This window comes from Arvicanthis niloticus, chromosome 6 (assembly GCF_011762505.2).
Source record: "Arvicanthis niloticus isolate mArvNil1 chromosome 6, mArvNil1.pat.X, whole genome shotgun sequence".
Classification (NCBI taxonomy): Eukaryota; Metazoa; Chordata; class Mammalia; order Rodentia; family Muridae; genus Arvicanthis; species Arvicanthis niloticus.
Window position 1 is genome coordinate 76,716,193 of NC_047663.1, and position 26,772 is coordinate 76,742,964.

Consider the following 26,772-nt stretch of genomic DNA (forward strand, 5'->3'; position numbering starts at 1 on the left):
AATCTTCAACTGCTTGCTGCTGAGGGTTGCCACAGAGCCCTCCCAGCTCACCAAGACTAGATGCATGTGCTGGATTAGGGGACCCTAAGCTCATTAGAGCTTATCATAGACAAAAGCAGTTCTGCACAGAAGAAGTGGAGATTCCTTACTCTTGCAAGCCTCTGACATGTACTCTGTCTTTAGAAGTAGCAGGTATGCCTGCAACAGCCAGCATCCCCTGGCCAGAAGAAAGGACAGGACAGTATGTTGCCCTCTGACCTACAGGTATGAAAGAACAAAGATTCTCTTTTGAGGGCCCACAGTCCCCAGGTGCCTTGTAGAGTAAACTCCTCACACCATCAGCCCCTTTTTCCTTTCAGTCTCGTTTATGGGTGCCCTGCAGACTATCTATGCTAGTCCTTTGCCTTGGGCAGGTCATTTAACCACTGACCCTCAATTTCCCTATCCATTAGATATCTACAATAGCAGCATCCCCCTAACATCCTAACATCGCTGTCAGGATTAAATAAGGTATAAAGTGTCGAGCATTTTGGCCCCATGCCGAGTACTTCCTAAATGCCTTGCAATCCCCTGGCTGACAGATGTTAGCATCATCCAGCACTTGGCACTTCTCACACAGTATCACAGCCTTCACCGTGGCCTTGTGAAGCAGTGCTGGCCTTCATCTCACTGGTGAGGAAGCTGGGAGCCCAAAGTGGTTATGTGATTTACCCAAGATCATAATTTAGGTAAGTAGGGCACAAACCCAGGTCATCAAGATGCCAGACTTCTGGATCTTCATACTTTCTTCCCCCCTACCCAAGGCCACAGTAGTTGCTCTTAAAGGATGGAATGGGGTTATAACAAAATCCAAGCCAGCCCTCAACTCCCTGGCACACCGACCCCTGAGGCAGAGCAGGTTGGCCTGAGGAGTGCCTCTGCAGAACCTTCTGGGGAAAACGGTTCTGCCTTCCCACCTCCCTGACCTCTGCTCACTCAGAACCCTGGTCACATTCTGGTTTCTGCTGTAATATCCTTCAGGCTAACACGGAGCCTTTGGCTGCTTTTTCTTTTTTTTTAAAACAATCTCAGTCTGATGCAGAGAGAAGGTTGCACTGCAGCTTTCAAAGCAGATGATAATGCTATGAATACCGAGGGCAACTGCTCACTTCATAGCCTTGGCCATATTCAGATATATCTCTGGGCCTCAGTTTTCTCATTTGTAAAATGGGCATAGGTGCTCATGTGGACTTTTATGAGGAGTGTCTGGCACATGGAAGGTTCTCTCTAAAAGGTATTTTTCCTTCATTCCTTATGCTCAGCGGATGGTGAGTGCTAAGTTATCAATTGTTTAGTTAACTGATCTATAATTTTTTATATGATTTGATCTCTGATAACCCACAGCACTTAGTGTGATTCCTCTCATGAAACAGATACACCAGACAATATCTGTTTGGATTGCAGCTGGAGAGATCTAGACAGAGTAAATCAGAAAGATAAATAAATGATAGATAAATAGATGGCTAGATAGATAGATAGATAGATAGATAGATAGATAGATAGATAGATGATAGATGATACACAGATGATAGATAGATAGATAGATAGATAGATAGATAGATAGATAGATAGATAGATAGAATGTATAATTCCAGGAGAGAGATCATCCCCCATAAGTGTCCTCAGTAAATTACTTCTAGCCTCAGTTTCCCCTCTGTTCAGATTCAGTGTCAGCTTCTCCTAGAGGGCTCACATAAATGGAAGTTTGCAACATCAGAGGTTTCTAATGTAATAAGATGGGTAATGAAAAGATTCTTCTTCCCCGAGCCTCGAGTGAGTCAGAGCTCTGTGCTTGGCTTTGCCCCAGGGAGTACCGAGAAAATGAAATATCGTCTGTATCCTCATGACACCTAAACAATTCCATGGGTCAAAACCCAGCCAGAAGGGCAAACAGGCATCTCCAGTAAGGCTGGGGACAGAGGAGAGCAAAGAAGTAGCCATGAGCAGGTCTTGATTAGTGGGGGCCCTGCCTCTTCTCTGCTGTTAAGGCTGCTATCCATCTGCTTTGTGGTGGGACATGTTTGTTTTGCCTGTATGAAAGATGCTGGCAACTGACAGCATGTCAGAAATCAGCAAGGATATTTGACTCCCCTCAAAGCCTCAATAAGCTCTTCCACATCCTGACACCTGAATGGAGATACAAGTTCTCAAACTATTCTCTTTGGTAATAAAGATAAGCCAACTTTGAATTTTAGATTTGCTTTTTATGATCCATGCATGCAAGTGTGTGTGTGTGTGTGTGTGTGTGTGTGTGTGTGTGTGTGTGTGTGTTTTTCTTCCCTTTTGGCCCTTTGCCTTCATAAGAAAAATAAATATCGGATTACACCGGGCTTTCACATTGCAGACTCTGGCTGTGACTATGCAGACACAGCCTCAGATTCTGTGATGTGCTGTTGCCTGTTAATTAATACCCAAGGAAGTGAGAAATGGGCCACCAAACTCAAAACGTGGACTGGGAGCTTGTTCTTCCTTCTGCCTCTCACTTCCTGTCCCCACATCCCTGAATGTGTACAAACCATCGGTTTTACCCAGTTCATCAGTATTCTCCTCTTGCCACACATCACCCCTGAGAGGAAACAGCTCCAGGAAAGCTCTGTCCTCCTAGCCCTTTGTGTAGGAAACGGGGATGCTCTCCTACTGCCACATCCCATCATGAAAGATGCAATAAAGGGAGAGCAGCAGAGTGGATTTAGGGGCTAGTCTATGCAGTCAACACACAAGGGTATCTCAAAAGGTCATCTGGACCAGCCTCTATCTCCATTCACAATAGAACAAGGGGCCTGTGAGACCAAGGACAGGCTCTCCTTCTCATTAAGATCTCTGGCAGATGGCTGCAGGCAGGCACTGTCCTGGTCCACACTCCACTGTGTAAGTCAGCAGTGGCCATGTCAGTGGCTTTTTTTCTACATCAGAAGAAGCCCCTTCTGTGGGCCAGAGAAAAAAAGTCAATGGCCTGCCTGACTACCTGTGGAGCTGCCCAGTGCCCTTTGCCTTAGCACCATCTCCATGATGGCAAAATTAATGAGTTAAGGCACCAGGAGCTCCTACAAGACCGTACTACCACAAACCTTAAAATAGGCATCTCTTATTTTCAAATCTCTAAAGGCAGCTTAGGTCAGATAATCGAAATGGAAGCGGGAACTGTTTTCAGAGCTGTCAGCATTCATCACTGTTTGTTTGTTTGTTTGCTTGCTTATTATCAGAGAAACTCCTTTAAATTGTATATTTTGTGCAACTGGAGATCTTGTGCATTTTCGTAGGAGATTAAGACCTTAAGCATAGTGGGTGATAGATGTTTGTAACAGCAACACTGAAGAGGCAGGAGCAAGAGGAAGATTATCATGATTTTGGGGCCAGCCTGGGCTAACATCTCTGAAACAAGCAATCAAAGGCTGGAGAGTTGGCTCCGCAGTGAAGGGCATTGTTGCTCTTGCAGAGGACTAGGGTCCAATTCCCACTACCCAAATGGTGGCTCACAACCATCTCAACTCCAGCTCCAGAGGACCCCATGCCATCTCCCAACCTTCACAGGCAGCAGGCATAACATGTAACACACAGGTGTACATGTGGCTAAAGTACTCTCACACACACACACAAAAATAACACAACAAATTTTTTAAAAAGAAAAGACAATCAAAAACCTTAATCTTCTCCAAAATGTACAAATAAAAAGACTTGAAGAGCCCAACTTTAGGTTGAAGAACTCGCACAGGAAGTTGAAGCCTTGCATGGCTTCTGCTTCCTCACCCCTTAATCAAACTACAGTGGTTATCAAAAGCAGAAATGAGAAGCCTGGGATGTGGCTTGTGGACTAGAAGAAATGGGTGTCAAGTGTTTCCTTTACAACTCAGCAGCCACTGCCCTGTCCCTTGCTTCATGTCACTAGCATATGACTAACTCTCTAATCCACTGTTTTTTTTTCATCTGAAAGCAGTTATGCCTCTCTCAAAGACCTGTTAAAGAAGAATAAAAGAAAACGAGCAAGCTGGGTGTGGTGTGTTATGCCTGTAATCCAAGCACTGGGGAGGCAGGGCCAGAGGATTTTGGAGTTTGGGGCAGTCTTGGTCCATATAGTGAGCTCAAGGCCAGCGTGAGCTACACAGCAAGACGCAGTCAAAAAGAAAAAAGAAAGAGGGGGAGGGGAGGGAAATAAGTAAAGATTTGACTATCAGCAGGAGCTCTCGGCAAATGTGGGTCCTTTCCCAGTAGCAGTAACTTGGGCCCCCGAAATGAGCCATTTAAAAGAGAGCCTGAGCTATAACATCCACTCTGTCCCCTAGTTTGCTCCTGTACGAACAACAACTCTGCTACAGCTCGGTACTCAGCACTGGAACTGGGAAACTCAATAATGGAGTTCAACTCCAACTCACAGTTCCTCCCCTCAATAGGTTTATGTACTTGGAAAAAGGGATCAACTTCCCATATAACCCAGGTCCCATCCTCAAAACAGAAATCAAAATGAGACTAGTTCTCTCATTGAGTCATGAGCAAAGGGCAACATGAACTTAGTACACGGTCTAGTATCTAAGTGTTGGGAGACAGAAAATCTTGAGTTCAAAACCAACCTGAAGACCTTGTTTCAAAAAACAAACAAACAAACAAACAAACAAACAAAAAAACTAACAAGAAAATTCTTTCCTGGTTTGACTTTTTTTTTTTTTTTTTTTTGTCCTTTTTATAACTACCCACCTCAATGTGAACACAAGGCAATACCAGCAAAGAGACAACAGACAAGAAGATCCCCCAGGCTCCTTCGCCCAGATTTGGCCATCTGTTTGCCCTCACTCTCTACTCCCAGAGAGCCAACTAGCTCCCTCTCACCTTTCCCTTCCTCCCTTTCTCAACTATCTCTTTAGTGACACCCCCAAGCCCCTGCTTAAAATGTCAAGTTCGGACTGGAGATACTGCTCAATTGGTAGAGTCTGTGTTTGCCTAGAATGCATGAGTCCCTGGGTCCCATCCCTAAGATCAACCGACAACGGTGGTACATGCCTGTCATTCCAACAATCCTGAGGTGGCCATAGGAAAATCAAGAATTAAAAGCTATCTTTATGCTATATCGTGAGCTAGAAGGTAACCTGAGCTACATCATACTCTGTCATTTTTTTTAAAAAATCCAATTCATATTCCTCCATAGCCTGGTTGCATTTCTCTGTCCTCAATTGATCTTCTCCTTAACTCCTGTCACTAGCTGTCATGCTTCCGGTTTTGCTTGTTTAGTAAGCTCCTACTTGCGGGTCAGGAGTCTGGCTGCCCCTCCAACTGTGCCTAGAACAGAACCACTGTCTGGAGGTGGACATTAACAACCCATTGAAAGAATGTGTGTAGGAATAAATGAACAAATGAATAAACGTGCAAACAGACGTTTCTAGGTTTTATCAAGGCCAAAGAGGTTGCAAGAAGGAACTAAAGTATACGCCTGGTCTCAGATGGGACTCAAGTCTCTGCCACCTGCCTAACGCAGGGATTTTCTTCTTTTTTGTAGAAGCCAGTTTTGTAGAAGTTGCACATCCTTCTGAACCCATGGCTTGACTCCAGGAGCCCGCATTAGAGGTAAGCATCCCCACCCTACCTCTTAACTGAAGAAAAGGGAACAGGAGGGAAAATAATCCCAGCGGGCCCCCTGGGGTGTATGAACTGGGATGCCCACACCCGGCTTCCCTGCTCGGCTCCCCACCTCATCCCAGCAGAGGGAGCGGTGCCGGGCGCGGCTGGTCACCCGGCTGGTGCTGGCGTCGGGGCTGCGCTCCTTGGCTGGACCCGCATTGCCCCCTAGTGCCGCACCGAGTCAGGGCGCCCGGGCTTCCCCGCCTGATGTCACCACCGTGCAGTCAGCCCAGAGGCGGCTCATTGAAAGCAGACCCTCCTCTAGATCTCTGGGCGGAGAAGGCACCGCGGTCCGCAGACCCGCCGCGGGCCGGGCACAGCCGGGCACCCCGGCCCCGCGCCCGCTCCTCCCCGCGCTCCCGCGCCAGCCCGGCCAGGCGCGCCTGACGTGGACCATTAAACTTGGAGCTGCCGCCTCGTCCCCTCTCTCCTCCTCCTCCTCCCTCTGACAGGCGAGCGAGCCGCTGGGTGCAGGCAGGCGACGTGCTGCCGGGCTAGGCTGCCCGGGGGAGATGACTTCTCGCCAGGAGGACGCCTCTGGAAAGAAGACCACAGAGGGAGCAAAGTTTCAGGGCAGCTGAGGAGCCTTGGTCGCAGCCCTTCCGAGCCCAATCTCCTCCCTGGCTATGGAGGGCGGACTTTAAAATGAATCCCGATCTGGACACCGGCCACAACACATCAGCACCTGCCCACTGGGGAGAGTTGAAAGATGCCAACTTCACTGGCCCCAACCAGACCTCGAGCAACTCTACACTGCCCCAGCTGGACGTCACCAGGGCCATCTCTGTGGGCCTGGTGCTGGGCGCCTTCATCCTCTTTGCCATCGTGGGCAACATCTTGGTCATCCTGTCGGTGGCCTGCAACCGGCACCTGCGGACGCCCACCAACTACTTCATTGTCAACCTGGCCATTGCTGACCTGCTGTTGAGCTTCACAGTCCTGCCCTTCTCCGCTACCCTGGAAGTGCTCGGCTACTGGGTGCTGGGGCGCATCTTCTGTGACATCTGGGCAGCGGTAGATGTCCTGTGCTGCACAGCCTCCATCCTGAGCCTATGTGCCATCTCCATCGATCGCTACATTGGGGTACGATACTCTCTGCAGTATCCCACGCTGGTCACCCGCAGGAAGGCCATCTTGGCGCTCCTCAGTGTGTGGGTCTTGTCCACGGTCATCTCCATCGGGCCTCTCCTTGGATGGAAAGAACCTGCGCCCAATGATGACAAAGAATGCGGGGTCACAGAAGAACCCTTCTACGCCCTCTTTTCCTCCCTGGGCTCCTTCTACATCCCTCTCGCGGTCATCTTGGTCATGTACTGCCGGGTCTACATCGTGGCCAAGAGGACCACCAAGAATCTGGAGGCGGGAGTCATGAAGGAGATGTCCAACTCCAAGGAGCTGACCCTGAGGATCCACTCCAAGAACTTTCATGAGGACACCCTCAGCAGTACCAAGGCCAAGGGCCACAACCCCAGGAGTTCCATAGCTGTCAAACTTTTTAAGTTCTCCAGGGAAAAGAAAGCAGCCAAAACCTTGGGCATTGTAGTCGGAATGTTTATCTTATGTTGGCTTCCCTTCTTCATCGCTCTCCCGCTTGGTAAGTTGGGGACTGGCAGAGGGGAGATAGACCTTTTCCTACCTTGTTTTCCCTGATAATCTCACCCTAAAGTTTTTGTGTGGGTTTGGTTATTTTTATGCCATCGGTATGCGTTTGGAGGTTGGATAATGCTATTTGTTCTGCAAGGGCTTTGCAGATTGGGGAACTGGCGAAGAACCAACTCAGGTGTTGGTGAAGAAAAAAAAAAAGCTAAGATACTAGGCACTTGAAATAGAAGCACAGGAGGAGAATCTGGGATGTGGAATGACTCAGTCACTGGCCTCAGTTTAATAATTAAAAAGGACACTGGGCTCCAACATCACGCCAGTGTTATTTCGGTAGTAACGATGTATCTGAGAAGGCAGCGTCACTAACGCAGCATACCAAATAGTTTGTAGTTACTGCAGACGCGGCATTGGGGAAGCAGGGAGGCGGCTCCTACAGAGAGAGGCAGTGTTCATTCAATATTTGCAGGGACCACGTTTCTCAGCCTTGCAGAGGCTGCGGTCTCCCCCTCCTCCTTCCCTGCTGGCTCTCCCCTTTCTGCACTGTCGTTCTTAGGAGATAATAGGAGCATCTTACAGCCACACAGCTTCCAAGGGCCTTTAAGTTTCTGAAGCTTGGGATTTCAAAGAGAAACATTCTTCAGTTTTCACCCCCAAAATGCTCCCAACTCTGACGATTTAGGAAATGTTCAGAATTTAATTATAGCTGACCCTCACCTTCAGCGATAAGACACCAAACCCAGGCAAGATGGAACTCTATGCCTCCCGCCCTTCCCCACCCCCCCCCCACACACACACACAAATGTGTCTATCTTATTTGGGTTGGTGGTCCTGATAAGTGAATTGTTCAAACGGCTGCCTGATTCCTACTGGGGCAGGGGCGGGGGCGGGGGGACGGGGGACAAGGTCTGGCTAAACGGTAAACAGAGAGGAAGGTGCGGTGATTCCCTGTTCACCTGGCTTGGGAAATCCTTGTCCCCTCTCTGGTGCATTGATCTGCTTTGATTTCTTCTCCCATGCCTGATGGGAACTGGAGGGAAATGAATGGAAGGTTATGCTCAGGGGGTGCTATCAGAAGAGGGGGCACTGCTGAATACTACAGATCTCATAGACCCATCATACCTGCAGGGTCTCAGAGGTGGCCAAATCCCTCCAGCAGCCCTGACTCCAAAGTCACACTGCTTCTGAGAGAAAAAAGATGAATGAAAAGGAAGTAAATATTTACCAAGAGTTTCCTTTTTTTTTTTTTTTAAAGAAAAAAAAAAAAGTCTATCGGACATACTGTCTGTGTGACCTTCCCTAAGGAAGTCTGGCAGACTACTACCATTCAGAAATATTTTTTCCAATGGTGTTAACTAGAAAGAGATTAAAATTCTGCCCCAGCAGTGATTGTATCCCACTGCAGAAGAGAATGATTCTCCTTCTCAAGGTCTTGGGACCTTTAGCAGTCTTGTTCTGTTAACGGTGGGTGACAGCTTGAACTGTCCCGGACCATCACAAAGATCATGGTTCTGTGGAGGTGTGATTTGGTCTCTTATCAGCCATATGACCTTGAGGTAAGCACAGCTTCCGTGTGAGCCTCGGTTTCTTCATCTACAAAAGGGACTCATTAGTATTCACTCCAAGGAGTTGTGTCCGTGTGAGGAGAAGACAGTGTAGAGTGTGAACTCCAGCAAGTAGTTAATCAAAATTAAGTGTGAGTACTCTAAACCAAGCCCCACTCACTCTACTGGAGGTAGCAGTGAGTTTCCTCTGTTTACTCTTGCCAATCCAGCACCTGTTAACTTTCTCCCGGACTTACCCGCCAACATACAGGGGCTATGGCCAGAGCATGTTTAAGAAGAAAAATAGCCCAGTCACCCTCAGAAATCATCCTAGACACAATCATTGGCTCTGAGATTCGAGGGAAATGAAAAGCTCCCAACAGGTTGGAAAGAAGAGACTCAGGTGGTACAGGCTACTAAGTTCTACTTTGAAATAGGCCGTCAGTTAGCTTTGTGACCCTGGGCTTGTTGCTGTGCTTCTCTGGGCTTCAGATCTCATGTATGGACAAATGTACTGAATACAATGGACACCTAAGAAACTCCATAGTAACATAGTCCCCTGGATCAAACTTACAGAAGCTCTGATAAAGTAAATCAGACGGATCCAGAATCTACATGTTTAATCAGAGCCCAGGAGACTCTGAAGGGGTGGATCACAACCGAAACTTTGAAAGTCATTGGTCAGAGCATCTATCAGCCCCCTTTAGAGCCCAGAATCCTTAAATATTGTTAGTTTGGATTTTTCCAGCTACCAGTGGTGTGAGGTGGCATGGCTTCTCCCTGTATTGTATGCTTCAAGTTTCCAAGCCTGCCTTCAGGTTCTTCCTTGGCTTTCTGCTTATGCCTGTTGAGACCCTGTCCTCCTAGTGTCTGGGGTCCTTCTTATCCATGCAATAGTAGTGAAAGGTCATCCATGTCCCCAGCCCATGGTGCTCTCAGAGCTTTCTTCTCCTTTCCTACCAATGGAAACTATGATAATCTACACCACAATCACCTGGGAGCCCTCCAATATGTTGTTCCTGAACAAGCCCAGTGAGCATTCTTCTTCCATGGAAGCCAACAGATGAGGTGATCCATGTAGGTGAGCTGTGGGTTTTCAACAACTGCAGAAAGATAGTCAAGAACTCAGTCAGAAGGTACACAATCGATGCTTGCTTTCTTAATGGTTTAAGAACACCAGGGCAAGATGAAGCTGTGATTCTTCCAGGTAGCCATATCTGGTGAGAAGTAGTATGTTAGGCAAAAGGAGCTTCCCCCCCCCCTTGGCATCTGAAGATGATTCCAAATTCTAAATTTTCCATCAAGGACTTCTTACTCAGAGAAGGCAGAAGCAGATGTGCAGAAGGCTATGCTTGACAAGCAGGCAAGTGTAGGTAGGAGTATCTTCCAATCCAGCTAGACTCTCAGGTGCCTGGGTGCCATGAGATTTCCATAGCTGTGTTTGTTTTCTCCATAGGAGAGAAGGGTTGGGATTCCTTCTAGAAGGAGGGAAAATAGACATGGCCCTACAGGACCCTGCTCTGCAGCCCCATTTGTTTTTCTTCCTCCCTTATTTTTATTTTTGGGAGCAGGGTTGGGCCACCTGCAGTGAGGGCTCCTGTGGAGCAGGAGCCCTCCCCACCTGTACTACCCCACTCATCTCTCTCTACCCTTCCCCTGTGGCCTCAGACTAAGTAGCACCAGGGACCAGTGCTCACTTATTCAGGATCAGAGATGCATGGTCATCAAACAAGAACCTCTTTCTTTGGCCCCTGGAAACGAGCCTGGGAGTGACAGAGAATCTGGACTAGAATATAGAAGGATTTCTATCTCATGGACCATGTATGATGTCCAAGGTAATCTCCATCTGCCTGGTATGACAATGAAGACCAGCTCCCAGCAGAGGAAAAACAGCCTGGTCAAGGTCTGATGAAGTGGCAGGACTCTTGAGGGAGTGTACATTTCAGTACGGGATGTGAGGAGGGGTGGTAGGAAGTGCCAGGCAGCCAACAAGCAGCTGAGACTAGAGAGCTGTTTAGAAAACACTGGAAACTTGCCTTGCTCCAAATCTTTCTTCCGCCTTTTAAAATGCTGAAAGGCACTAGGAAGCCATTATTGAACTAACTGCTCTCCCCTCTAAATAAATGAAGGTCAGTTTCAAAGAAACAGTTGTGCTCCATATAGCACTGAACCGAATAGCAACTGATTGGGCTCTCTTCTCATTCAAATGGGGGGCTGAGGAATTTTCACCCATTGTGAGTGCAAGTGAGTATGAGGGTCTCAGACCTACAACAGAGTCACCCCCACAAATGTATGTGGATCCTCCAACTCAGCCTTTGAGAGTCCTTCAAGGAAAACAATTGCTTTGAGACCTTGGTGAGGAGGGGAAAAATTAAAAGCAGAATCTTTCCCAAAGAAGGGAATATTACTAAGGTAACATACTTTTAGCCATGTATTAAATATTTAACCAAAAACTTCTTAAAGTGCCTACTATGTCCTTGGTTCTGTACCAGAAGCTGGATTGCTGAACCAAAACTAAACATGGTCTCTATGTGCCTACTCACCATTGGTTATTGTGTACATACTTTGTATAGATATTCTATTGGGTTTCCCATAACATTACCCCCCAATAATTCTTGCAGAGATGCTGTGTGTGTTAACTGCTACCTCTTCCTATATGAATATACCAAAGCTCAATACAGTTAGAGTCTTACCCAAGGTCACACAACATGTCAGTGATAGGGCCAAGGACTGAGTCGATCTCTGTTAGAAAACACCATATACTGCACCTGGCCCTTTCTGTTCACCGGTGGCAACTGGCTATCATTGTAAATGTTCTCCAGGAAACTGTAAACCACCCTGTCACCACCCTGTCAGAAGATAGGAAGAACAAAGTCATTGTAAAAATCCTGCCCATCCCCGATATGAGGGAAAGAAAAATTCCAGCTGATGGAAGTGTCAGAGCAGACCGTCCATGTTCAAATTTAAAGCTGGGTTTTCTCCAAGCCTACTGCATAGTGGGTGCTGAGCATCCCTAGGAACAAGGCTCTTGCCCATCAGTCAGCTAAACTGAAGGAAAAGGTGGAAGGGAACCTGCCTTCCTCCTAGGGCTGAGGGTCTCATCTTTAACCGAGCATGAGCGTGCATTCAGTAAATCAATATGAATTTACCACATGGATACTGTGGCCAGGAATTTTCCGAGAGAAACTACGGTGGGGGAAATTAATTAAGCATGGAACTTACTTCTATTGAGGTAAGCGGGTATTTGAAAAAACACAAAAAGAAATACAAACACATCAGTGATGAGAGACAACTATCTAATAGGGATCCGTATATCATGAGGTTCCAGGGCAATAATATGCAGGCAGGAGGCTGAACAGTACAGCTTAGAGTAGTTACTTTGGTAATCTTGGTGGGAGAGAGATCCATGCAGCAGGAAGGTCTCCTGTAGTAGGGAATGATGCTGAACTCCCAGAGTTTAGGATGAGAACAGGCATGAATAAGACAGGCTGTAGACATGGACAGAAGCCTGGCCATGATGGGACTTTGGGGCCATACTTTAGAATTTAATTTTGGGAGTTTGTATTTGGGGTTGAGTTTCTGTTTAGGTGGTGGTTGTTGCTGTTTTGGTTTGCTCTTTGATACAAGGTTTCAGGTTTCTGGCCAAAACATGGCTATGTAGCTAAGGATGACCTTGAACTCCTGATCCTCCCGCCTTCACTTCCCAAATGCTGATGCTATAGACATGCACCACCATGTCTGATTTATGCTTGAGATAGAACCTGGGGCTTTGTGAACACCAGACAGGCACCAATGGTGCTTCATCTTCTGCCCAAAATTTTGTCTTAACTGTTCTGGCCACTATGGAAGGAGTTGGCCCACACCGAGACTCTCTGAATACTACAACTCTGTAGGGCTAAAGAGATAGATGTTCAGCAGTTGCTGCTCATACAGAAGACTACAGTTTGATTCCCAGCACCAACTCACATGGAGCAGCTCAGAACCACCTAATAACTCCAGCAGGGGATCTGATGAGCTCACTCTCTTCTGGCCTCAAGAGCATCTACACACACATACGCCCATACATACATACACACACAGCCATACAGGTATACACACACATATTATATATGCAAGGATTTTGGAAGAGGTCACTCTGGCCAATATATAAAGCAAACTGGATATGGGAGCAGTAGAAGGTCTCAAAAGTGCTGCAAACGGAAACAGTGATTTAGACCATGGTCAATGATGCTGATGGCAATGGAAGTAGCAAGAAGGGGACAGATTTGAGGGCTAGGTATGGGATGGCATAGGAAGGCTGATGAGAAAACTATGTCCAGGATAACATGGATGTTGGTAGAGAACCACCTGGGTATCACTTATTGAGCTGAGGTGAGGGCTAGGTATGGGATGGCATAGGAAGGCTGATGAGAAAACTATGTCCAGTATAACATGGATGTTGGTAGAGAACCACCTGGGTATCACTTATTGAGCTGGGGAAGGTGGAGAGCAGGGAGGACTGAGTAGAAGCAACAGGATTCCTTCCAGGGTCTTTCTTAGACATCTTCCAGGTCTCATAAAACATCACAGTGAGCAGGATCTACTGGATATTATTATGATTTGGGCGAAGAACATCTGACCTAAGGTCAGGAGTTCCTGTAAACAGCCCCAGATACCCATGAGAGGCATCTGACAGAACAGTTTTGATAGCCCAAGACTTGGGCGCCAGCACAAACTTATCATACCAGAATCTCCTGTGAGGCCAAGAATCTTCAGGCCTTAACAAGTTTTCCTGAGTGACCTAGCACAACGTAGTTCTTATACCCAGGCAGCCATGGATTAGAAACCTTATGGAAATCCAAGAACATGGTTAAGCTTCCATTGTACAATCCTCAGTCCTACCCAGGCTTTTGGTCCAATCCATGGGGAGGAGAGGAGGCAGGAGGGATGACGGTGTCTTTGAACTAGAGCCCCTTGACTGTAGAACCAGGATGAGCACTATGGAAGCATCCTTAGCACACAGGGAATATTGTGTAGAGCTGCAGCCCTACAGGCAAGTCATGTCAGCCTTGTCTCCACAGATTGAAACACCAAGTTCAGAGAGGTTCAATAACTTGCCCAAGGTCACATACCTAGTAAATGGTAGAACCCATCAGACTCTGCACTGGTACTCAGTAAACATTCATTGTGCTTTCCCTATTGTTAGTATACTCCTTCCCCCAAATTCATCAGAGATCTGATGCCCAAAGTTTCCACTGGCTCATGAAAAAAATGAGAAAAACATTGTGTTCTTTCAAAACTGAAATGTATTCAATCTAAATGACTGTCCTTTCAATCTGAAGACTATATCCTTTCTATTTTAAGACACGAAAATAGCATTTTTAGATGGAACGATGATAATGAATGGTAATAGTTGTGTGTAGGGTGTGTGTGTGTGTGTGTGTGTGTGTGTGTGTGTGAGTTTGTGTGTGTGTGTGTGTGTTGTAATGTCCTATTTGATAACATTTTCAAAAAAATTGAAACCTCTGTCAGTTGCCTCTAAATATATCTAAAATTTGAGTTCCCAAAGAGTTTGGAATCATAGACAACACAAAAAGATTAATGGGGGAAAAAAGGAAAGAAGGGAGAAAGAAAGAGGGCTGGAGAATCAAGCCAACCTCAGCCTGGCGAGGAAACCAAGTGGGCTGGGACAGAGGAGCCAGGAGACAGTGATAGGCTATGCAGAAGAATGTGCCAGGTACACAGAAAAGGAGCCAAAGGTGGAGGTGGCCAAGACTGCTGGGTCACAAAAAGCCACATAAGTACCAGAGGGTCACCAAGGGTTCCATGATGGCTTCCCGTGAGTATGTGTGAAGCTGTAAAAATCATGGATGGCTGCCAGCCTCCATCTGGAAATTGCTTTCTCTCATATCTGCAGGCTTTGTCTTCAACCATTGCACTCCATGACCACCTCAGATGATACACTAATGACTTCTATACATTAGACTTGGTGCCGGGGGTGAGAGCTACCCCACAGGCTCTGCCCTGTCCCCACTCCATGGGCTTGTGAGGTAGCTCATGAAATTATCCCTGTTGCACAGTTAAGGTTGCGAGCTCAGGGGAGATGGGGGAGCTTTGCTTCAGATGAGTGGCTGATCATGAATTCCAATCCAAGCCATCAGATGGGCTTCTCATTAAAGAAATGTTGGATGAAAGTATATTTAAAAAAAAAAAAAAAAAAAAAACCACGAGAAACCTCTATTCTTAGAAGGAGACAAGGAAGGGCAGATGGCCACTGGTCACAACCTCACAAAGATATAAAGATCATAAAAATAATTGGGTCGTTTCCTGGCAAGATGAACTGAAACCTCTCTTTTACTGTTGATACTTTTGGAAGACTTTTCAACTTCATGGCTTATTGTTGCTAATGACAAGAATATTTGATCAGATTTCTAGCAAATTTTAGGAAAGGTATATTTAGAAAACGTTTCCCCAGTATTGTTTCTGGCTTCTTTACCTTTGAGACTGGATTCACAGCCTCCATCTACCTTCAAATGATGCCTGCACCACAGGACACTTCTCCATCACTGGTCATCCTACGCCCTTCCCTTGATGTCACAGGCCAGGCAAGCTGGCATTGTGGACAGGAGTATTTCTAGACACTGTGTTCCACAGTGACTAGCTAGTAATGACCTAGCTATGCAGAAGGAAAGGCTATGAAGTACGTACCCAGAGTGAAGAGAATTGTGACAGAACAGAATGTAGCCTAACTCCAGAGTCCAGTGGCCCTTGTACCCCACCGCAAAAGGAAAGGCAAAGCAGGAAAGGGACCACTCAGCAAAACAGCACCAGGGAAATCGGGGTTTCTGCTGATCTCAGTTAATAGGCCTCACTTTGGAAGACTATGTAATGCTCTTGGGTTCCCGAGGTTTCTTCCTAGTTTTTAGAAAATCCATCTCTTCAGAATTAACCTGAATGCAAGTGGTTTTGCGGGTTTCATCCTTCCCTTGGCCAGGTTGGCAATCAAATAAAACCCCTCAAATAAAACCCCTCCTCAAAGCAGACATATAGGTAGGAAGGCAAAGCTCACCAATTATTCCGAAATGCAGTTATTATTATGTTGAAAAGCAAATTGATTGTAGAGTGGGAAAGGCGCTCCTTAGCATATTAAATAAACAAGGTCTGGCAGCCAGTCAAATAAGCAAGGACTGTAATTTTGAAGTGGTGACAAGTGGAAACATTTCATGAGCTCTGCAGCAAATAGAACAGGATAGTGTAGACCTGACTTCTATTGCAGACAACCCCTGAAGAGTTGTCTGTGGCCCCTGGCCTACATTCCTGACCAACAAAGGCAAACTTGCAGCCAAAGGGGCTTAGTTTCTTTTGTTGAAATATTTTTCTTCCCATCCAAATTTACAGACTCCTCAAATCCTAGGTTAAGGAGTTCTCTTTGGGGTGTCACAAGAATGGACTTCTGGGTATGATGGCTTACATATATATATATGTCCCTATCATATTAACTATATATATGAAAACATATGTATATCATCTTAAGACCACAGACAATTTAGGCTATATCATTGCACTTTCTGTTTTGTATGACAATGTTTAGCAATTGGTTTGATAAGCTACTTTTTTTCTCTGTCATACATTACGCCCTGACCATTTTCCCCTCCCTCCACTCCTCACAGTCCCCCCTGCTCCATTTCTCTTCAGAACCTCCCCCCCCCCCCCAGGGATATCAACCAAAACAAGGCATAACAAGACTCAGTAACAAACTGTATATCAAGGCTGGACCAGACAACCCAAGAGGAGGAAAAGGGTTCCAAGTTCAGGCAACAGAGTCAGAGACAACCCCTAATCCCACTGTTAGGAGTCCCACAAGAACACCAAGCTACCCAACCATAACATAGAGAGGACCTAGGTCAAACTCACACAGACTCTGTGATTGTTGATTCTGTGAGTACTGTTTAGTTGATTCTGTGGGCTGTGTCTTTATGATATTCTTGACCCCTCTGGCTCCTATAATCCTTCCTCCCCCTCTTCCTCAAGATTCCTAATCTCTGGCTAATGTTTGGCTGTGGGTCTCTGCAGCTCTTCCTATCAGCTGCTGAATGACAATGCTGAATGTCCTCTCTGATGACAGTTATGCTAGGCTCTGGTCTACGTGTAGAGCAGAATATAATTAGAAATCATTTCATTGGCTTTTCTTAATTTTGATTAAGTTGGAAAAAAGAGGAAAAAAAGAAAAAGGCAGCTTCTTCCAGTGCCAGAGTTTACATAAATCCAGTACACTCTCCCCTCAGAAGTAAAGCCACTGGTAAATTTACTACTGGTATTTAGCCTTTGATATGTTCAGTTTTATTAAGCAATCAACTTAAAGCACGGAAAATATAATGTGATGTTATAAACAAAGTTGGTTAAATATTGGTCTATTCATCGATCATGACATAGGCATGATATCTGCACCAAAAAAAGGCAAGTCTTGGATTAACATGCCATCTCACTTTTATTTTTATTACACTTAATTTATTTCGTGTGGTAAGGTGTGCGTGTGCTAAGGAGCAGAGGTTAGAGGACAACCACAGAACTCAGTTATTTCTTTCCGCTACTCAGGTAGCAGAGATGGAATTCAAGTAATCAGCCCTCACAGAAGGCACTTCACTCACTGAGCCATCCTGCCAACCAACCATCCCACTTTCCAAAGCAATGAACTGGTCTGCAGAGATGGCTCAGTGGGTAAAGTGCTTGCAGAAGAAGTGTGAGGATATGGGTTTGGAATCCTAGAACCCAGGTAAAGCCAGGCTCAGTACTTCCTGCCTATCATTCAATGCAGAGGCACAAGAATCATAGAGCAACTAGCCTGGTATACACAGTACTTAGCACGTGCTCACTTCAGCAGCACATATACACAGTACTTAGCAAGAGACCCTGTTTCAAACAAGGTGTGGAGGGAAACACACACACGAACATGCATATATGCATACTTGAAAAACAAAACTTAAAACTTTAGCTTACTCACTTCTAGGAGCCACTTTAGAGAATGGGGCTAGATTACTGACTTTCTATATTCTATACGAGTTCACATACTGCAAAAAGGAAACACTCCATTTGTAATTAAAGACATCAGATTAAAAACATTAACAGAATGGAAATCAAGTTGTAATAGAGTTATTGTTTAGACTTCCACGCTGTTTAATGAGTTTAGAAACAAAACCATCAAAAGAGAAAGTTTCTATCTACACTTGGCCATTTCTTTAATCGTGTGTGCATGTGTGTTCTTATTTCACCTAGTTTGAGACTGGGTCAATCTTGTTTATGGTTGTGTACTCAGGCTAGCCAGCCCTCCAGTTTCTGAGGATTTCCTCTCTCTATCTCCTATCTTGTCATAGGATCACTGCGATAATAGCTCATAGCTGCCTCAGTCACCTTAATATGGGTACTGAGGATTTGAACTCGGATCCTTGGACAGCCAACATTAGCTGATCATTTTTACTGTAATTCTGCTCATATCCTGCTCACTGCCTCTCAGCCCTTGGATCTCTTACAAACTCTCCTGGTTCTTTCTGATGCTGCTACAGCCTGTCCACTCTTCCATTTTAAAAACATGCCAGATTGTTTGGTTTTTTTTTTTTTCCCCTCTTGTGTTCTTTTCAAAATAAGAATTTTTCTTACTATTCTCAACAGCAAGAAGCCATTCATTCATACATAATATCATAAATGAAAAAGACAAGAAAAGTAGACTTTCTTAAAAAACGGCTCAGCCTTTGGTCATTAATAAACAATGGGAATTTATTGCTCATGGTTTTAGGGGCTGGGAGAGTCCAAGGTCAAAATTATTGTAGATTCACTCCAGCCCTCACAGATAGCATCTTCCATGAGGAAAAGCACCAGTGAACTCCCCCAAGCCTCTTCCATGAGGACACTAATCCCAGCCATAAAGGCTCTATTCCTGTGACCTCTTCCCAACTGCCCCCCTCCCAGAGTTACTGACAGGAATGTTTAACATGCAAATACGAAGATAGCAGAACTCAGGTGTCCAGACTACAGTACCATATTTTTCTATGGACTTTCCAGGATTGTGTGTGTGTGTGTGTGTGTGTGTGTGTGTGTGTGTGTGTGTGCGTGCGTCTGTATGTATGTAACACACATTGCATCACACCCCAGGATTTTTCAACACTCATCAAACACAGACTTCTTGCTAGACCAATAAATCCTCCATCTTCTCATTTTCTTTTTTTGTTTGTTTGTTTGTTTGTTTTTCTAATTTTTTCAGTGTGCCAGTGAGTTCTATAACAAAAGATACCATAATGTGCCTAGCCAACCTCATTACGTAAGCAGACAATTTAAATAAATAGGCAGTGCACACACAAGGCTACTCGCTCACAGGGTGCAAGTGTACAGTAAGAGTATGTCCCTCACATCTCTGTCCCTGAGCATCCCTTTCTGCCTTGAAGACAACTACTGTCACCAGTTTCTGGTATATCTTTTCAGAATTAATCTATGTATATGCATAAAGTGTATTCATATGTTCCTTCCATGGAGAGAGCACTCTAAAAACACTAGATCACTCTTGCTTTCTTCATTGTACAGTGTGTGAAGCGGACCTTTTCACTCCAGTATAAACTGAACAGCCTTGTTCACAGATGCATACTATCCTCTTTTCTCCAACTAGATCCCTGTGGAAAGGCATTGTCTTAAGGTTTTACTGCTGTAAACAGATACCATGACCAAGGCAACTCTCATAAGGACAACATTTACTTGGGGCTGGCTTACAGATTCAGAGGTTCAGTCCATTGTCATCAAGGCAGGAACATGACAGCATCCAGGCAGGCATGATGCAGAAGGAGCAGAGAGTTCTACGTCTTCATCTGAAGGCTGCTAGCAGAATTCTGGCTTTCCGGTAGCTAGAAAGAGGGTCTTAAAGCTCATGCCCTCAGTGACACACTCCCTCCAACAAGGCTGCACCTACTCCAACAAGGCCACACTTCCTAATGGTGCCATTCCCTGGGCCAAGCATACATAAACCATCGCAGGCATTTAGGTGCCTATACAGTTTTTGTTTTTACAGAATCATATTCCTGCTTCCACACATACTTCACCATCTTCTACCTTGCTAAGGGTATAATATAATAATATAAAAATTTTGAATTGGAAATGGAAATATTCAGAGAAGGAGGCAGAGGTGAGACAGGATCTCATGGAGTCCAGGCTGACCTTGAACTTGATATGAAGCTGAACTTTTCATCCTCCTGCCTTTACCTCCTGAGCGCTGAGGTTACAGATGTGTGTCGCCAGACAGTTTTACGCAGTGCTGGAGATAGAGTGTGGGGCTTTGTACATGAAAGGCAAGCCCTCTACCAACTTAGCCATCCCAAGCCCCAAGAAGCTGCTTTTTGACTGAGAGCTCCTTGCTGCTCAGGGGCCCAGAAATGTTCAGGTGTCAAAGTAAGAAGTCAGCATCCTCACTGAGGCTCCCAGACAGCTTGAGTGCCTCAGATCCTTCCAGCTAAGTCAAGACAGCTTCCCAGAGTTCAAGCAGGACTTCGTGCCGCCCTCTTGGAATGCAGCAGCCGATCTGCCAGGGAAGCAGAAGCCTGGAATGTGTGCATTTCACCCAAAAGCTGGGAGTAAAAAGCAGCCATCTAGGGTGAAAAGACCCAATCTTTCTCTTGGCGCCCAAGTCCATCATGGTTCACACCAGTGACCCCACAGGCTCCAGGAGTGGTGTCCCAATTTAAAAACATGAAGAAATAAAAAAAAGAAATTCTGATCCTGGGTTGGTGCTCTGCCTGAGTTGGCAGAGTGTTTGCCTAGTATACACAAAGCCCTGAGTTCCATCCCCAGTATCAAATGGCCTAAGAGTCGTAGTTCACGTCTATAATCCCAACACCAGTGAGGTGGGGGCAGAGGAACCAGTCAGCTACACAAGGAGTTTGAGGTCAGCCTGGTCTAGAGACTACAAAATAAGAAAATGCTGTATCTGTAGCCCCCAGTATCAAGGGGCTGTGTTAGTAAGAAGACTCCTTGGGCATCCAAACCCACCCCCACCCCACCATGAGGGCCCGAGGGGCCGGAATGCAGTGGATAGTCTATATTTAGGCCAGAGGATGACCGTGCACCACATTTTAGTTTCAGTATTCAAGCTGTCCCCCATACAGATCGGCCTCACATGCTGGAAACTCACTCAAACACTGCTCTGCTCCTCATAACAGGGGGCTTTTCAAGAAGTGGGTGGGCTCTGGCTGATAAGGGCATAGCATAATTTGATCTTGACCTTGAACCGCTGATCTGGAAGCAGAGGCAGGGTTATTTTCAGACTGTACTAAATCTAGAGTCGTTGGGACCAGCTGCTAGATGGACTGGGAAGAGGTAAACTTTGACACACTTCCACAGGACCGGGACTTCAAGGGGCCTGTGCTGAGGCAAGAGCTCAGCCAATGGAGACTCAGACCCAGACTGGGAAGCCCATCTCGTCATTGTCACCACTGCTGCACTGACACTCCTTATCTTGGTGAAGAGGGCAGTGCTCCCTCCTCAGAGACAGTCTCTCTCTCGGGTTCTTCAAGGTCCCTGGCTGCCTAGAACAGTGGCTGCCTGGAGTATTAGGAAAACCAGAGTGCTAAAGTCGAACAAATCCAGGTCTTTAGTCCTGGCTCCACCCTATCTCACTGAGCCTTGACTAATCCATCTATTAAAGGGGACTGAATCATCCCCCTTGTAAGAGTGCAGTGAGGAATTGGTAAGAAACACACAGGAAGGATTCAGCCAGGCCACAAACATTAGTAAATAGCCCACAGGCATCAGCTATTAACACAGAAGACTCCAGTTCAGCCTCCGCCTAGGAAAGATGGTAACAACCTATCCATATCGCTGTGACCACCATGGATCCTAAAAAAAAAAAAAAAAAAAGAATACATCTTTGGACAAAGGGGGAAATAGTGGTATTTCAAGCCCGTAGTCCCAGCACTAGAGAGAGGTTCAGCAGGTAAAAGCACCGAGTTAGATCCCCAGGACCTACATGAGGGTGGGGGAGAAGACCTACTACTGCAAGTTGACCTTTAGTAATTACTTAATTGTACTGCAAAACCAACCCCTTAGTGCCATAAATTAGTCTAATCTGTCTGAGATGCTTCATACTTATTATCTCAATGGTGTCAGCCAGGTGATCCTTCTTGGCAAAGAACAGCAGAAGTCTGGTACTGTTTCTCCCAAATAGCTAAGGTTTATTCTATTTGTTAAACCAAAGTATAATCCTCTCCTAAAAACATCAAACTGTAGGCTAATAGATTAAATGGAAGCTTTTCCTTAGTGTCTGTCTGCTTCTTGCTCTCTGCAAAGGCACTGTAACATCACTTTCAGCCTCAGAATTGGTTCACTTAAATCACAAATATTCCTCCAACCCCAATGAGCCCAGGGTCTGGCATGGTAATATGTAAATAAATAAGGCAATTTAATTAAGTCAACTTCTTGGCTCCTGATTTCAAGGTCTGGCTTTCAATGGCTCAGAAAGTGAGAGCAATGGGGTAGAAAATGGAGAAGAGGAAAGGAGGGAGAACTCAGCCTCTCTATTTCACCCCAGGCTTAGAGGGGCCTAGAATATTCTGCCTATGGATGTCCCAGGAATTCCTGCCTTGAGCAATCTCCTCTGAGATTCAAGGCATCACCAGTAACTTGTTCCAGTGGTGATTGCTGAGGCCCACTCCAAAGGAACTGAGTCAGAACTGGAGGTACAGCCAAGAATATCTGGGTTCCTTGCCCTTTGGGTTATACTGATGAAGGCTCAAAAACCAACAGTGGAATATGGTTAGATCACACCCCCTGAATCTGCCCATGTTTGCAGCAATCCAACACAGTTCAGAAGCCAAGGGATTACATTCTCACTACTACAGTTGACACATAGCCCTTTACTTTCAGAGCGTGAATGTTAAGCTCTTCATGATGTGAGGAAATCATTGTTTAGCATTTAAATGATGCTCCCCGTGCCATTCCTACAGAAAATGACTGGGGGGCAGAGCCTGAACTGGTCCAGCCTGATACTGAATTCTATCTTCTTAAGAATGACACCCTCCTGCCCAGTAATGATGAAAAATACAAAAAAGCGAATGTCCTAATTAGTGTTATTATTGCAATGATGAAACCATGCCCAAGACTAAGTTGGGGAGAAAAGGATTTATTTGACTTATACTTCCATATCATAGTCCATCATTAAAGGAAGTCAGAACCTGAACCTAAACTTTAAAAAAAAAAAAAAAAAAAAGTAGGAACCTAGGAACTGATGCAAAGGACATGGAGGATGCTACTTACTGGCTTGCTCCTCATGGCTTGCTCAACCAGCTTTCTTATAGAACCCAGGATCACCAGTCCATGGTGGTACTACCCAAAACAAGCTGGATGGTCTCGCATCAATCAGTAATTAAGAAAATTCTCTACAAGCTTGCCTATAGCCCAGTCTTATGGAGGCATCTTCTCAATTGAGGCTCTCTCCTTCCTCTCTGATGACACTAGCCTGTATCCAATCGACATAAAACGAACCAACACAGTGAACCAGTGAGATGTCTCATTGGGAAATGGCACCTACCATCAACTCTGCTGACCTGAGTTCAGTCCTCGTGACCCACATGGGAGAAGGACAGAACTGAGTCCTGCAAGTTGCCCTCTAACTGAGATGGGGGAGCACAAATCAATAAATCAGAACTCCCCAAGGGCCAAACTGTGAGCCTTGTCACCATTTGGTGTTCCTTGGTCACTTGTTCTGAGATTCTTGGGCTCCCACTTCTCTCACCTGTAAGCCATTAATAATAATGCATTTGTATCAAGCTTGTTGTGAGAGTTAATCAGGGTACCAAAGACAAACATCTCTAAACCAGTCCCTGGAGCACAGTAAGGACTAAGGAGCTGTTGGTTTTCTTCTTTTTCCTCCACTCTCAAACCTACCCCATCCAGGGTTGATTCTCTGGGAGTCTTCTTTATTGACCAATTAGCTAATATAATGAGTTAATCCTCATGGAGGTGTGAATTTATGATAATGGTTTTCTGTGTTTGCCTCCAAATACCATTTGCTTCACAACCTGGTGCCTTACAGTTTTACCATTAAGGTATGATTAAGGATGGAAATAAAAAGAGGGGGAAATGCAGAGAGACTCTCCTGCACAGGGAGACTTTCCCTCCCACTTTCAAGCATTAACCATCAGGTTGCCAGAGTCTGAGTGAGAGAATCCCTAGGGACTTGCAACCTGACAAAAAAGGGAATATGCCTTTAAAGCTGCAAGTGGCTATTTAAAAAAAAAATAGTAATAAGAGGAAGAACCTCAGGCATCTGAGTCTCAGGATAGGTGTGAACAACACCAGATTGAAATCAAAGACTGATAGGTCATTTGCTAGTGTTTAATACAATTGCTTGGGAATCTGTGGAGTTGAATGTAATAAGGCTTCATTAAAAAGTAGTTATAACAACTAATAAGACCCTAATTAAATTAGCTTTCACTGGGCAAGCTGCTTGTGCAGTCCTAATTAGGTTATTTGCTGCCATTGGCTGTGCCTGAAGACAAAATATGGCTATGTTGTATCTTCAGTGATGCTTGGAAAGCTGGACCTCAGACTGCAAGACACAGTGAGAAAGCCATCACTGGCCGGGAATGTGGCTCCGTGTGTAGATTGCCTGCCTAGCATGCATGAAGTCTTGGGTTAAATCCCTAATACTGCATAAACCGGGCATGGTGGTACATGAGTAAAATCTCAGCACTCTGGAGATGAAGGCAGAACAATTAGAAGTTCATGGCCATCCTCAGCTATGTAAGGATATTTGAAGCCCTCCTGAGTTATGAGACCCTCTTTCAAAGTGAATGAATGAAAAGACACACAAAGAGGCCATGCATTTTGGGACAACCAAGCCTCAAGTAGCTCCCCCCTCCCCCAAAAAAAAAAATGTGGTGCTTGGCAGAAGTGAGCCTATTTCTCTGAGGAACAGACTGTAAAGACAGAAGGTACAGTTAAAGAAAAATGCCAGGGCTTCACTGGAGGATGAGGAAACTGGACTCCTGTAGGATGAGAATATCCTTCTGTCCTGTCTTCTGGAACTAGGACAGAACAGCGATTCCCATGCTCACCTCCACTTGGGAAATGAGAGCAAAACAAGAAGAGATGGATTCTCAGAGGCTCTAACTGGTTAGTTGTTTGGTTGGTTGGTTGGTTGGTTGGCTGGCTGGCTGGCTGGCTGGCTGGCTGGCTGGCTGGTTGGTTGGTTGGTTGGTTGGTTGGTTGGTTGGTTGGTTTGAGAGAGAGAGAGAGAAAGAGACAGACAGACAGACAGACAGACAGACAGACAGGCAGGCAGGCAGACAGACAGACAGAGAATAAGGCTCTCTCTCTCTCTCTCTCTCTGTGTGTGTGTGTGTGTGTGTGTGTGTGTGTTTGGGTGTGTGTGTACAGATGTAGTTCTGCCAAGATGCACTGCTGAGTTGCTTTGAAGTCTACTCACTGTGGCTACCACACCCTTCCTGGGACATAACTGTAGTTGGGCTAGTGCCCTGCTGGGCTCCCACAGGTGACTGTTGAAGTCCTGCGTGTGTAGGAGCATCCGTCCACATTTGGGGTCTAACCTACTAAATTACTTATTTTTCTTATTGTGGTGATTTAAAAAAAAAAATTAAGAAGAGTGACATACAGAAGGTTTATTTTGACTCCCAGTTTGAGGATGCCCTCCCAGCTTGAGACTTCCACAGCTAGGAAACAGATGAACACCACTGCTCAGCTTTCTTTCTCCTTCGCTTCCAGCCCAGGGCTGCAGCCCACTGTACCACCCACCTGTGGCGCGCATCTTCCAACCTCAGCTAATCTAACCAAGAAAATCTCTCACGTATCTGCCTGGAGACTTATCTTCTAAGTGATTCTAGAGCCTGTCAAACAGACTGACAAAATTAACCATCACACCTACCTGGTGTATCCAGCCTTTGTGCTGTGTCCATACTGTTGGAATCCCTTTTAAGTTATTCTTCTAGACAAGGTTCCCTCCTGGGGGCACATTACTTAATTTCTCTCAGCTTCCACTCCTTGCCTATCAAAGGGGTGGCACTTTACTTACCTCACTGAGTCAATAAGAGAATTTAAAAGATTTTAAGTCAGATAACCTACAAAAGGCTTACACTTACACCCTTCCAGCCAGAGGAGCAGTGGTGTCCCCTGATCAGACACACCCAAAGCTTCTACGCCTGGGGCCCATAACACCCTTCCCCCTCTCTATCATGCATTCCAGTTTTGTTTCCTCTTGATTTTTGACAGCACAGGGTATCAGGTATCCCAGGCTTACTTCAAACTTGCTGTGAAGCCAAGGTTGGTCTGGACCTCCCGATCCCCCTACATCTGCCCCCTGTGAGCTGCAAGCATGTACCTCCACACCCAGCTCTGCACTGTGACTTCTTGCTGCTCAAATGTGGCTTCTCCTTTGCAAATCTGCCACAATGTCCCAGGGAGGGACCGCTACCTCCTCTGTGCTTTCTCTGTCCAGTGTTACCCCTATTTTACCACTCAGGGCTCAGGTAAGCTTTCTGGTGTCCATCTCCCTTAGGAGACAGGGTCTCACCTCGAAGAAGCCCATGGTAAGGACTCATGACATAAAAGGAAAGAAATCAAAAGAACCATAAGGAAGGGGCAAGACCGGTTCCAACATCTGTCCAGCTTTAGAGCCAGCTGCGGTATAGACACACAGAGTATTTTGACAGATTCCTTATTGGATCAAATTTCAGTCAGTCTCCTAGACTGACCTTGGTGCTTCCTTGTGTAGTCCGGTTTTAGCAAGAATCTGGTTAATTGGTCTAAAAGTAAACCCTACCTGAATCTCAGTATCTGCCTAATGAGACATCCATCCTCCCCCTGGCCCCAGGACGCCACTACTCTGGCCTGTCTTCAACAAGAATCCTACATAGGTTAGTGCAACACAGCTCCATCCCGCTGACGTTTCCTCCTGAGGATTTCCTTTCAGCGCCCCCACCCCCACCTACTTTACCCTGGCCATGCTCTCCCAGGA

General features: G+C 45.7%; 1 protein-coding gene across 2 annotated transcripts in view; it reads left to right on the plus strand.

Moving 5' to 3' along the window:
• The window catches only part of Adra1b (adrenoceptor alpha 1B), a 118,975-nt gene that overhangs the window by 54,637 nt on the left and 37,566 nt on the right, over positions 1-26,772 (plus strand). For both annotated transcript variants that reach the window (XM_034504272.2, XM_076937020.1), the window contains 2 exons: positions 5,525-5,592; positions 6,099-7,240. In XM_034504272.2, coding sequence (XP_034360163.1) covers positions 6,292-7,240 — 949 coding nt within the window. In that variant the 5' untranslated portion in view covers positions 5,525-5,592; positions 6,099-6,291. The remainder of the gene's footprint in view (positions 1-5,524; positions 5,593-6,098; positions 7,241-26,772) is intronic.